A 13,005-nucleotide genomic window follows, 5' to 3' on the forward strand; every position below is an offset into this window, starting at 1 on the left:
ACGGAGCGGGTGCACCGTCAGACAGAGCACGGGGGGCGTGGGGTGTGGAGACGGAGCGGGTGCACCGTCAGACAGAGCACGGGGGGCGTGGGGTGTGGGGATGGAGCGGGCGCACCGTCAGACAGAGCACGGGGGGCGTGGGGTGTGGGGATGGAGCGGGTGCACCGTCAGACAGAGCACGGGGGGCGTGGGGTGCAGGGAGATGGAGCGGGTGCACCGTCAGACAGAGCACGGGGGGCGTGGGGTGTGGGGATGGAGCGGGTGCACCGTCAGACAGAGCACGGGGGGCGTGGGGTGTGGGGACGGAGCGGGCGCACCGTCAGACAGAGCACGGGGGGCGTGGGGTGTGGGGACGGAGCGGGCGCACCGTCAGACAGAGCACGGGGGGCGTGGGGTGTGGAGATGGAGCGGGCGCACCGTCAGACAGAGCACGGGGGGCGTGGGGTGTGGGGATGGAGCGGGTGCACCATCAGACAGAGCACGGGGGGCGTGGGGTGTGGGGATGGAGCGGGTGCACCGTCAGACAGAGCACGGGGGGCGTGGGGTGTGGAGATGGAGCGGGCGCACCGTCAGACAGAGCACGGGGGGCGTGGGGTGTGGGGACGGAGCGGGCGCACCGTCAGACAGAGCACGGGGGGCGTGGGGTGTGGGGACGGAGCGGGTGCACCATGAGACAGAGCACGGGGGGCGTGGGGTGTGGGGATGGAGCGGGCGCACCGTCAGACAGAGCACGGGGGGCGTGGGGTGTGGGGACGGAGCGGGCGCACCGTCAGACAGAGCACGGGGGGCGTGGGGTGTGGGGACGGAGCGGGTGCACCATGAGACAGAGCACGGGGGGCGTGGGGTGCACGGGACACGGGGGGCACGGGAGACGGGGGGCACGGGACACGGGACACGGGGGCACGGGACACGGGGGTACGGGGCACGGGACACGGGGGCACGGGAGACGGGGGACACGGGACATGGGGGGCACGGGACACGGGGGCACGGGACACAGGGCACGGGACACGGGGGGCACGGGACACGGGGGGCACGGGACACGGGGCACGGGACACGGGGGGCACGGGACACGGGGGGAACGGGACATGGGGGGCATGGGACACGGGGCACGGGGGGCACGGGACACGGGGGGCACGGGACACGGGGCACGGGACACGGGGGGCACGGGACACGGGGGCACGGGACACGGGGCACACGGGGGGCACGGGACACGGGGGGCACGGGACACAGGGGGCACGGGACACGGGGGCACGGGGACACGGGACACGGGGGCACAGGACACGGGGACACGGGGGCATGGGACACGGGGGCACGGGACACGGGGGCACGGGACACGGGGGGCACGGGAGACGGGGGCACGGGAGACGGGGGCACGGGACACGGGGGCACGGGAGACGGGGGCACGGGAGACGGGGGCACGGGACACGGGGGGCACGGGACACGGGGGCACGGGAGACGGGGGCACGGGAGACGGGGCTCGGGACACGGGGGGCACGGGACACGGGGGCACGGGAGACGGGGGCACGGGACACGGGGGCACGGGACACGGGGGCACGGGACACGGGGCACGGGACACGGGGCACGGGACACGGGAGACGGGGGCACGGGACACGGGGGCACGGGACACGGGGGCACGGAGGCACGGGACACGGGGGCACAGGACACGGGGGCACGGGACATGGGGGCACGGAGGCACGGGACACGGGGGGCACGGGACATGGGGGCACGGGACACGGGGGGCACGGGAGACGGGGGCACGGGACACGGGGGCATGGGACACGGGGGGCACGGGAGACGGGGGCACAGGAGACGGGGACACGGGACACGGGAGATGGCACGGGACACGGGGGGCACGGGAGACGGGGGCACGGGAGATGGGGGCACGGGAGACGGGGGCACGGGACACGGGGGGCACGGGAGACGGGGGCACGGGACATGGGACACGGGGGCACGGGACACGGGACACGGGGGCACGGGACACGGGGCACGGGGGCACGGGGGCACGGGACACGGGGGCATGGGACACGGGGGCACGGGACACGGGACACGGGGGCACGGGACACGGGGCACGGGACACGGGGGCACGGGACACGGGACACGGGGGCACGGGGGCACGGGACACGGGGGCATGGGACACGGGGGCACGGGACACGGGACACGGGGGCACGGGACACGGGGCACGGGACACGGGGGCACGGGACACGGGAGACGGGGGCACGGGACACGGGGCACGGGGGCACGGGACACGGGAGACGGGGGCACGGGACACGGGAGACGGGGGCACGGGACACGGGAGACGGGGGCACGGGACACGGGACACGGGGGCACGGGGGCACGGGAGACGGGGGCACGGGACACGGGACACGGGGGCACGGGACACGGGGCACGGGACACGGGGGCACGGGACACGGGGCACGGGACACGGGGCACGGGACACGGGACACGGGGGCACTCCTCAAGCGGAGGCCTGCTCTGGCGTCTTGGGCCGGGGTGCTGTGGCTCTGCTCCCCGCAGCACGCAGATGCGGCGTGCGGGGCAGGGCAGCAGCGGCAGGCCTTCCCCAGGCCGCCCCAGGCTCTCCAGAGCCTTGGAAGCCTCTGTCTGCTCCTCAAGCTGTCAGAGGCTGCAAACAGATTGCTTTGCATAGTAGAAATGGTCTCATTTACCCTAAAATCCTTTTGAAAAAACATCTTCCATCCGCTGTGATTCACAGCACCAGATGAAAGATGATGGATGAACTGGATGCAAACATTGATAAGAACAGTCATTTCTACCTGCGCAGCCGCCGCAGCTCAGGACCTCCCCACAGAAAACCTCCTTGTCCTCCAGAGCCCGGCTCCAGGGCAGAGCGCCCAGACCCACATCGCCCCGGGGGCCGGCCCAGGCTCCCACCTGCACTGAGCGGACCGCCGTGCGGGGCAGCTCTAGCCGTGTCCCCCGAGGCTCTGCCAGCCCAGCCTGGCCCGGCTGCATGCTCAGCCACACCCCCGGCTCTGGCCTGGCAGAGACACCACCCCATGAGGGGAGCTGGAGCACGGAGGCAGGGGCCCCGCTGCCCCGCACCGTAGCCCCGGACCCGAAAAGGCTGCAGCTGCCCTCTCGGCCAGATCTAGGGTTATGGCCAGGAAACGCCAGTCAAGTCTGCCAGCCCCATGTTGCCCAAGACGCCTGGCCTTTGGGGGTAAATCTGACCGAGTACCACAGTGGCTGAGTAATAAAGATGGCGGCCCTTGGGTCAGGACCACAAAGGCGTGGTGCTGCCTGCCCATAACCCAGTACTCCGGAGGGCCAAACAGGAAGACGGGACATTTGAAGCCAGCCCAGGTTGCATGCAAGAACTCTCAAGAAAACAAAAACCACCACAAAACAAGGAGTACCCAGGACTGGACAGGTCCAGAGCAGGGCTGCTCAGCAGGCTCTGTCACACTGGTCTGTGGACCTGCGCGGCCAGCCTCTGGGCCCGTGGGCAGAGCCCCGCATCTGCTGTGCACCTGCCGGGCTGACCGGCCCGCGGACCCCGGCTGAGGGGAGCCCCGGGGCCCAGCCACACCGCCTGGCACTCGGAACGCGCGGGCGATGAAGGGGTCCGTGACGTGGCCCCGGTGGTGGGCACTGCCCCCTCACCCTGGGGTCTTTCGACAGGCAGGTAGGAAACGGAAGCAGACACCTGCGAACTGTCACCATCCCACTAACCATCCGCCCCTGAGCCTCTGCCAGGCCTCCCACCAGCTCCCACGTCCCCCTGGGACTCCAGCCGACCTTCCTGGGCTCCACTCTGGCATGTTCTGCTTCTAGAAACTTCCCACACCTAAGATGGAGCCTGAGCCACTATCTCTACATCTCACTCTTGATAGTGGCCTCGGCCTCTTCACCAGGCTGCGAGCTCTGGAAGGAAGGCTCTGCCTGCAGGTACACGCCTTCCCACGGCCCCCACCCCTCGGTCACGGCAGGCAGGCACTGCTCCGGGACCCCCCCCCCCCCAGGTGTCAGGACTAAGAAGGGAGAGCAGCGATGGGCCTTTGGGATAAAGCAGCCAGGGAGGCGTCTCCCGGAGGGCACCCCTGGCGACCAGCAGGCCTGTGCGGTCTGCGCCCTCTGCTGGGGCGGGTGCAGGCCCACGGCCTCCCAGAGGCCGTCGGAAGACGCCTCGCTGCCCTGCCGCACCCCTTGTCTGATTTTAAGAATTATCTTAAGCCAACTCCCACAAGGCATGGAGGGCCCGTTATTCCCCAAGCCGCATCTTACGCCAAGGCTGACTATTAACTTCAAGGGGAGCTTCAAAAGGCTTGGGGGCTTTCACGCCAGACACAGACGGCCCCGGAGTTAGTGTCAGCGCTGCGTACAGGGAGATGAGGTCCCACGCTGCCCCGAGGTCTGGCTGTGTGGGGCGCGGCCCCGTTCACTGTTTAAGCGCGTGGGAAGAGGGGAGGAGTGGGGTGTTCTGGGGCCTCCCGGGCGGGCTGGGGGCTCGGGCTGGCTGGTCTCTGAGTGTCAGGTCAGGAAGGAGGTCAAGTCTGGTCAGCCGGTCCTTGCATGTCAGGGCTTCTCAGGTACAATAGGAGCAGGCGGATGAGAGGCCCGGGGCCAGCGCCCCTGGGCCCCGCCTAGCAAGGAGCGGGGAGACGGCCGGCGGCCGGCCGCGCCCCACACAGCGGCTCTGCCTGCTTCGAGGCCCACCGTCAAGTGCACGCCACATATGCTGCTGCCCTGTGGAGGGGCAGGGTGACTGGGAGGCTGTGGGTCCCACCGGCCAGCCTGGGCAAGGCTGAGGGGTAGCGGCCGGCCAGCAGGCCCCTCCCCGGACCCCAGCCTCCAGAGGGGCCTGTCAGGGCGTGGAGACTCGGTGGCGATGGCTCAAGGCCAGCACGCGGCCCTGCCCTGCCCCCAGCAGTCGGTGCTGGGCCCTCGGCCGCTCCTCGGCCGGGCAGTGACCGGCCGCACCCTGTGGGCGCAGGGGCATGGAGCCACCCAGCTTGAGAACCGGGCTGTGGGAGAGGGAGCAGGGCACTTACAGGAAGTGTAATGGCAGACACCCCGCGCGCCGGTGTGGCCGGCACCACCCGCTCATCAGGTCTCCAGGGCCCAGGAGGGTCTGGCGAACCCCCACGTCCAGGAAAAATGGGTACCCAAAGACTAGAGGAGGGCAGAGGGGGTGGATGGAGCTGGGCTGAGGTGGGTGGCGGGGCCGGGGTCTGCAAACAGCAGGAGCCAGGGCTGGGCCCCAGGTGGACCCCAAGGCCGGGCCTGTGGCTCTGGGCTCCGCCCCCACCCCGGTCTGCCGCCGCACACGGCTCCCGGTGGGCGTCTGCAACGCTCCCGGGGCACGGCCTTGCGGTGGGACGGCAAGCGTGCCAGAGACAGGGCTGGCCTCAGCACACGGACAGATCTCTCCACGTCCCCCACAATACACCGCCTGACCCGGGTCATTCCCTCCACCAGCCAGAGTGGGGGACTGCAGGGGCGAGAGACGGTGTGTGTGCGTGTGACTGTGTGCATGTGACTGTGTGCCTGCACGTGTGTGTGCGCGTGGCTGTGTGCCTGCACGTGTGTGTGCCCATGACTGACTGCACGTGTGTGTGCCCATGACTGACTGCACGTGTGTGTGCGCGTGACTGTGTGCCTGCACGTGTGTGTGCGCGTGACTGACTGCATGTGTGTGCGCGTGGCTGTGTGCCTGCACGTGTGTGTGCGCGTGACTGACTGCACGTGAGTGTGCGCGTGACTGCACGTGTGTGTGCGCGTGACTGACTGCATGTGTGTGCGCGTGGCTGTGTGCCTGCACGTGTGTGCGCGTGACTGACTGCACGTGTGTGTGTGTGTGACTGTGCCTGCACGTGTGTGTGCGCGTGACTGACTGCACGTGTGTGTGCGCGTGACTGACTGCACGTGTGTGTGCGCGTGACTGACTGCACGTGTGTGTGCGTGTGACTGTGTGTGACTGTGCCTGCACGTGTGTGTGTGCGCGTGACTGCACGTGTGTGTGCGTGTGACTGTGCGCGTGACTGTGCCTGCACGTGTGTGTGTGCGCGTGACTGACTGCACGTGAGTGTGCGCGTGACTGACTGCATGTGTGTGTGCGCGTGGCTGTGTGCCTGCACGTGTGTGTGCGCATGACTGCACGTGTGTGTGTGTGTGACTGTGCGCGTGACTGTGCCTGCACGTGTGTGTGTGCGCGTGACTGACTGCACGTGAGTGTGCGCGTGACTGACTGCACGTGTGTGTGTGACTGTGTGCCTGCACGTGTGTGCGCGTGACTGTGTGCCTGCACGTGTGTGTGCATGACTGTGTGCCTGCACGTGTGTGTGCATGACTGTGTGCCTGCACGTGTGTGTGACTGTGTGCCTGCACGTGTGTGCACGTGACTGTGCCTGCGTGTGTGTGCGTGACTGCCTGCACGTGTGTGCGCGACTGTGTGCCTGTGTGTGTGTGTGCGTGACTGTGCCTGCACGTGTGTGTGCGCGTGACTGTGTGCCTGCACGTGTGTGTGCGTGACTGTGTGCCTGCGTGTGTGTGTGTGCGTGACTGTGCCTGCACGTGAGTGCGCGTGACTGTGTGCCTGCACGTGTGTGTGTGCGTGACTGTGTGCCTGCGTGTGTGTGTGTGCGTGACTGTGCCTGCACGTGTGTGCGCGTGACTGTGTGCCTGCGTGTGTGTGTGCGTGTGACTGACGGCACGTGTGTGTGCGTGTGACTGTGTGCCTGCACGTGTGTGCGTGTGACTGACAGCACGTGTGTGTGTGCGTGTGACTGTGTGCCTGCACATGTGTGCGTGTGACTGACAGCACGTGTGTGTGTGCGTGGCTGACTGCACGTGTGTGCATGTGACTGCACGTGTGTGTGCGTGACTGTGCGTGGCTGACTGTGAGCGTGTGAGTGACTGTGTGTGAGTGTGTGAGCGTGTGAGCGTGACTGAGTGTGGCTGTGTGTGTGAGCGTGTGTGAGTGACTGAGCGTGACTGAGCGTGGCTGCCTGTGTGTGAGCATGTGTGTGACTGTGAGTGTGGCTGACTGTGTGTGTGAGTGTGTGTGAGCGTGGCTGCCTGTGTGTGACTATGAGCATGACTGTGAGCGTGACTGTGTGTGACTGTGTGTGTGAGCGTGTGTGAGCATGGCTGACTGTGTGTGAGCGTGTGTGAGCGTGGCTGCCTGTGTGTGTGACTGTGAGCGTGACTGTGACTGTGGCTGGCTGTGTGTGTGACTGTGGCTGGCTGTGTGTGCGAGCGTGTGTGAGCATGGCTGACTGTGTGAGCGTGTGTGAGCGTGACTGTGGCTGCCTGTGTGTGTGACTGTGTGTGAGCGTGTGTGAGCATGGCTGACTGTGAGCGTGTGTGAGCGTGGCTGACTGTGTGTGAGCGTGTGTGAGCGTGACTGTGGCTGACTGTGTGTGTGAGCGTGTGTGAGTGACTGAGCGTGACTGTGTGAGCGTGGCTGCCTCTGTGTGTGTGTAGGAGAAAGAGACACAAGTGTGCTGTTTTCCAAATTACAGGCTCTTGTAGCTAAAGGATCAGACACTAGCATATCCACAAGGAGGGAACCTTCTGGAACAGCTGGGGGCTTCTCGGTGTGTGTGTGTGTGTGGCGTGCTGGTGGCTCTCCTGGGGACAATGCTGGCCGGGCCGGTGGGTCACCCAGTGGCTTCCGGGGACGCTGGGGGAGGTGCACACACCAGGCAGCCATTGTCCCAGCCTCAGCGCAGGGACTTGGCGGCCGGTGGCCATGTCCTCACGCGTGTCTCTCTGTGAGGGCTTGGGAGCCGCCCAAGCGCTAAAGTAGGGATTCTGACTCCAAGGCGGGCACGTGGGCGGGCGGGCACGCGGGCACGCGGGCGGGGACGCGGGCGGGCGGGCGGGCGGGCACGCGGGCAGGCGGGCACGCGGGCGGGCACGCGGGCGGGCGGGCGGGCAGGCGGGCGGGCGGGCGGGCGGGCAGGCGGGCGGGCATGTGGGCGGGCGGGCGGGCGGGCAGGCGGGCAGGCGGGCGGTGAGACAGAGCGGGGCTCCCGAGGGGCTGGCCCTGAGGAGGGAGGGTTTCGGGCTGGAGTCCTGCCACCCACAGCGCGGGCGCAGCCGGGGCACGGAGCTTCTCCAAGCCTCTGCAGCCTCCCAAAAAAGTTGCTGTTAGGATTAGGACGTCGATGTGGGTCAGAACACCAAGACCTGACGCGGAGCACCCACCCCTCAGAAGGACCCCTCCGCGGCTATCAGACCGAGAGAGACTACACTGCCGTGAAGACCAGCCACGCCAGCACGGCCGACGGCGGGGCCAGGACAAGCGTTCACCAGCACGGCCGACGGCGGAGCCAGGACAAGCGTTCACCAGCATGGCCGACGGCGGAGCCAGGACAAGCGTTCACCAGCACGGCCGACGGCGGAGCCAGGACAAGCGTTCACCAGCACGGCCGACGGCCAGAGCCAGGACAAGCGTTTACCATCAGCAACCACAAGCCAGAGGCATCCATGGGTTCCTCCTCACTCCCTCTCATGCCATGAGCAGAATTATTCCTCTTGGAGCTGCGGCCCAGAGACCCAGGAAGGCGTGTGCGCACACGCACGCACACGCACGCACACAGAAGAGCCCGAGGCTGCCTGGGACGGGCAAGCCATGCTAGCGGCTCTTCACTCTCTCTGGTCACCCTAAGGCTACCAGGAATGACAGAAGGACACGGGCACACCTGGGCAGAGGCGCGGCTGAGCCCTGGGAGGCTCAAGGGTGCCACTTTTGGGCCCCGCCCGCTGGAACCTGGGCGAGACGGGCCACCTTTCCTTTTCTGTAAGAAGGAGAGGGCTGGGTGCCGTGGCTCCCGCCCATCAGGCTGGCTCCTCAGAGGGCTCCAAGCCTTCACTGGACAACCGGGAATGCAGCAGACGCACCCAGTGCTGGAGTACTAACTCGGAGCACAAATGCTCAGGGACAGTGCCCAGGCCGAGACCGGGCCGACGCGCCTCGGCCGCAAGGCGCCGTGGGGCAGCGGGAGGCAGCCCTCACTACACCACAGGAGGGACGCGGCCTCTGCCCTGCCCACTCCATCAGACCAGCTCCAGCGGCCAGGGCGGGCCGCGTCGCCCTGCGGCGTCTCTGCCCTCCACGGGCGCGCAGGGCTACACGGGCCCGGCCTGTCGACCCCCCAACGTCTCCTTCACCTCAGCCCCTCTCCGCAGCCCTCCGCCAGAAGCGCTCAGGTGAAGCAGCTGGTCGCGCAGGCGGTCCCACGGCAGCGGCCTGCTCGCGGGAGGAGAGACGGAGTGGGGCCCTGGCCTGGCCACATGTGGTCACACTCCACGGCACCGGAGGAGGTCCGGGTCGGGAGAGCACTGTGCCGGCGCGGGCCCTCAGCCTCCGGCCAGCTCACCTGCGCGAGCCGCCCGCGCCCACCAGGACACCAGAGCGCAGGGCTGGCCCGGGGAGGCAGCCACTGACTGGGGGCTGCGTGGTCGCCTGCTGGCGCTGCGCACCCAGAGCTCAGGGGCAGCAACCCGGCCCCGAGTTCAAGCCCAGGAGAAGAGCAAAAATGAACCACAACAACACAAAGACACATAACATCCATAGCCTAAAGGCCGTAAGTGCTTAGCCAGCGGTGAGTGGGCTGGCTCCCTCACTCCTGCCGCTGGCCTCGGAGGCGGGGTGCAGCGGCCCCAAGGCCAGCCCCCCCTCCCACCCTCTCCACAGGCCCCCGTCGGGCTCCCTCCGGGGCTGCTCAGGGGCAGCAGCTGGTGGGTCTGGACGCCGATCCCCTGGGGTGGCCAGCCTCTGGCTCTGGAGCCCTCCCTCAGGGGAAGAGGCCTCAGCCTCCGGCTCTGGAGCCCTCCCTCAGGGGAAGAGGCCTCAGCCTCCGGCTCTGGAGCCCTCCCTCAGGGGAAGAGGCCTCAGCCTCCGGCTCTGGAGCCCTCCCTCAGGGGAAGAGGCCTCAGCCTCCGGCTCTGGAGCCCTCCCTCAGGGGAAGAGGCCTCAGCCTCTGGCTCTGGAGCCCTCCCTCAGGGGAAGAGGCCTCAGCCTCTGGCTCTGGAGGCTGCTGCTCGGGTCCTCCCAGCACAGAGGCAGGACCCAGGCCAGAGCAGCCCCGGCTCTCCCCGGCCCTTGAGCGTCTGCCTGTTCCGGCGGGAGGCGGCCCTGCTCGGCCAGCACGGGCCTGACAGGAGGGGCACACTCAGGGACAGTGCTCCCCACGGACGCCGCTACACGGCATTGTACCCGAAAGGCTGGCAAACCATAGGCCGGATGGAGGGGGATAGCACTGCAACAGCTTCATCTGCAACCGCCTCGCACCAGACCCGGGCCCCAGTCGGGGGGAAGGAGTCGGGCCCGGGGCCAGGAGGCTTCCTGGGCCCCGGGAGGGGAAGGGTCAGCGAGGGCTGGAAGGGACGGTGGGAACAGACGGAGCCTGCCTCTGGGGGGCTGGTGCTGGTGCTGTGTGGGGCGGGGCCTGGCTGAGGCCCCGAAGGCCCCGCGGAGGCTGCCCAGGCCACGCCCGCTCGGCCGGGACCACAAGGTCATCTGGACCCCCTAGGGACACAATGGGGCCAGCCACGGGGGACAGCGCTGCTCACGGGAGGCAGGCCTGACGGCCAGCACTTCCAGAGGGCTGCTCCAGCTCCGTCCAGCCAGGCACAGGCTGGACGCTAGGCCTGCGTCCTGTGACAGCGATGCCCCTGGCGGTGTGGCCTTCCGTCTCCTTCCCTCCTCTTGCCTCCTGGCCCTGGCCACCCTGTAGGTGTGGCCTGGCCGGGCCCACAGTGGCTGGGGCGGGCAGGGAAGTGTCCCAGAAAGCTGGAGCCCGGGAGCCAGCGGGGCAGGGGCTGGGCTGCAGGCACCAGAAGGGCTGTTTCCACCATGGAAGGGAGAGTAGGAGGGGAGCCGGGGCAGCAGGGGCCTGCCTGGGGCAGGCCTAGCTCTGCGTGGCCTGGAGGAGAGAGCTCATGGGCCTCTGAGACCTGCAGAGGCCCAGCGGCCTCTGAGGGCCTCCCGGCTGGGCCGGGCCGCGGGTCCCGCCCTCCGCTGCGGGCTGGGGAGGCCAGCATGGCCGCACTCACCCGGTCCACCACGCCGTGCTTGTGCTTCAGCTTGTACACCCTCAGCGTGGGGAGGAAGCTCTCCGTGTAGTTCCTGTCCTCCAGCCCGTGGAGCAGGGTGCCGTGGAAGGCCAGCCGGCAGGAGTTGGAGTGGATGTCCGCGTCCAGCCGGGAGCCAATCACCAGGCACAGCCGTGGACAGGTGATGGGCTTCTCGAACTCCACCAGTGCCCACTGCTGCCGCGGGCAGCCACCCTCGGGCGCCCGGCCTGCGCGGTCGGCCTGGCCGTCGGGCGCTGCGGGCGCCGCGTCCTTGCTCAAGTACTGCTCCTGGTAGAGGTACTCCCGGGAGAAGTCGAAGGAGTCCGGCGCAGGCTCCTGGTCGAGGCCGTCCGGGGCCGGGCTGAAGAACAGCAGGCGGCCCATGACTGTCTCGTGGCCCACGGTGATGTGGAACTTGGCCTTGGTTTGCAGGGGCCCCCGGAAGTAGGGGATCTTCTCCACAGAGATGATGGCGGCGTGCACGGTGCGCAGCGTGTCGGGCGCACACACCAGCCCGCGCTCCAGCAGCTTGGGGTCAAACTGAGTCACGCAGAGGCCCAGACGGTCCCCCTGCATGGCCGAGGTGACCGGCGTGTGAAACACCTGCATGGTCTTCACCTTCCTCACCACCTGCTCGGGAGGAGAGGGACAGCGCGTGAGCCGGGCCGGCCCGACACCGCCCTCCCCACGCCCACGACGCCCAGGACCCGACGCCCGCGCCCGGCCCGAGCCCGCCCTCCCCACGCCCACGCCCCGACGCTGGGCCAGGGCTGCCAGGGCGGTGGCGCAGCCTGCTCCCCAAGGCGCACACGGGCGGTGGGAGGCGGCAGCGGGCACCCAGCCGCCCCGGCTCCGCCCGCTATCTTTTTCCTACTCCCCGGCCATGCTGGCGCTTGCAGCCCTGGCCCAGGCTGTGGTTGGGCCGGCCTCCCAGCACGGCCCTGTGAGCCCGGGTCAGCCCAGGTCGGGGGCCTCACGCTGGGGTGTCCCTCTGGACCTTGACGCCCCTCAGAGTCACAGACCCTGCCACGGCCTGGCTATGCCAAGGGCCCGCAGCCAAAAGACCAGTCCTGGGAGCACCGTGTCAGCACTGCACGCGCTCCAAGAGCCCTCTGACCCGGGAGCACTGTCAGCACTGCACGCGCTCACGAGCACTCTGACCCGGGAGCACTGTCAGCACTGCACGCGCTCACGAGCACTCTGACCCGGGAGCACTGTCAGCACTGACCCGGGAGCACTGTCAGCACTGCACACGCTCACGAGCACTCTGTGAGCCAGGTTCCGGCCGGGGAGGAAGAACGAATGGTTCTGTAGAGCTCCCACCCACACGCTGAAGATGGTCTCTGAAGGAACAACTACAGGGTACTACATGCACGTTACACGTCTGCACACGGACAGCGTCACACAGCTCTGCGATGTATGTGGTGCGTGCGTGATGAGCAGGTGTGTGACAGCAGGCCCTGCCAGCCCTCCCCCAGCGCTGGGCGTGGAAGGCAGCCAGTGTGGGACTGGGCCCCGCAGTTCTCAGAGGGGCCTGGGAAGCGGCTCGGGAGGCCGCCGGGAGCAGGGTCAGGCCCGGGCTGCCGGGGGCAGACAAGGTCACCGGAGCCGGTCTCAGCTTCTGAAAGGTACCTCTGCCTCCCGCAGTCCAGCTCTGCTTCCATCACCTGGAAATCGGGAACAGAAGGAGTGTCCCCAGAAAGCATGTAAGACACACACCGGCCTCCCCGAGCTCAGGCCCCGGTGAACAGTGATTGTGTTTACTCCCCGCTTACTGGGGTGGGGACTGTGTCCCACACTTCAGAAAGCCTCCCCGGCCTGGCCCAGAGAGCCGCGGGGCTTCCCGCTCCCCCCGCGTCTCCTCCGGCCTGGCCACGGGCAGCAGGGCCCTCCTCACACGCTAGCGTTGGTTTAGACCGTGAACCACCCACCGACAGGGGCGGGCCAGAGCGTGGGAGG

The 13,005-nt window shown here is 68.4% G+C and overlaps 1 protein-coding gene across 1 annotated transcript in view; it reads right to left on the reverse strand.

Annotated features, from left to right (window-relative positions):
- Nucleotides 1-13,005, reverse strand: part of Eefsec (eukaryotic elongation factor, selenocysteine-tRNA specific) — a 158,797-nt gene that overhangs the window by 19,705 nt on the left and 126,087 nt on the right. The window contains exon 5 of the mRNA XM_042670341.1: nucleotides 11,026-11,676. Coding sequence (XP_042526275.1) covers nucleotides 11,026-11,676 — 651 coding nt within the window. The remainder of the gene's footprint in view (nucleotides 1-11,025; nucleotides 11,677-13,005) is intronic.

The sequence above is a fragment of the Dipodomys spectabilis genome, unplaced genomic scaffold (assembly GCF_019054845.1).
Source record: "Dipodomys spectabilis isolate Male_0828 unplaced genomic scaffold, ASM1905484v1 ptg000541l, whole genome shotgun sequence".
Classification (NCBI taxonomy): domain Eukaryota; kingdom Metazoa; phylum Chordata; class Mammalia; order Rodentia; family Heteromyidae; genus Dipodomys; species Dipodomys spectabilis.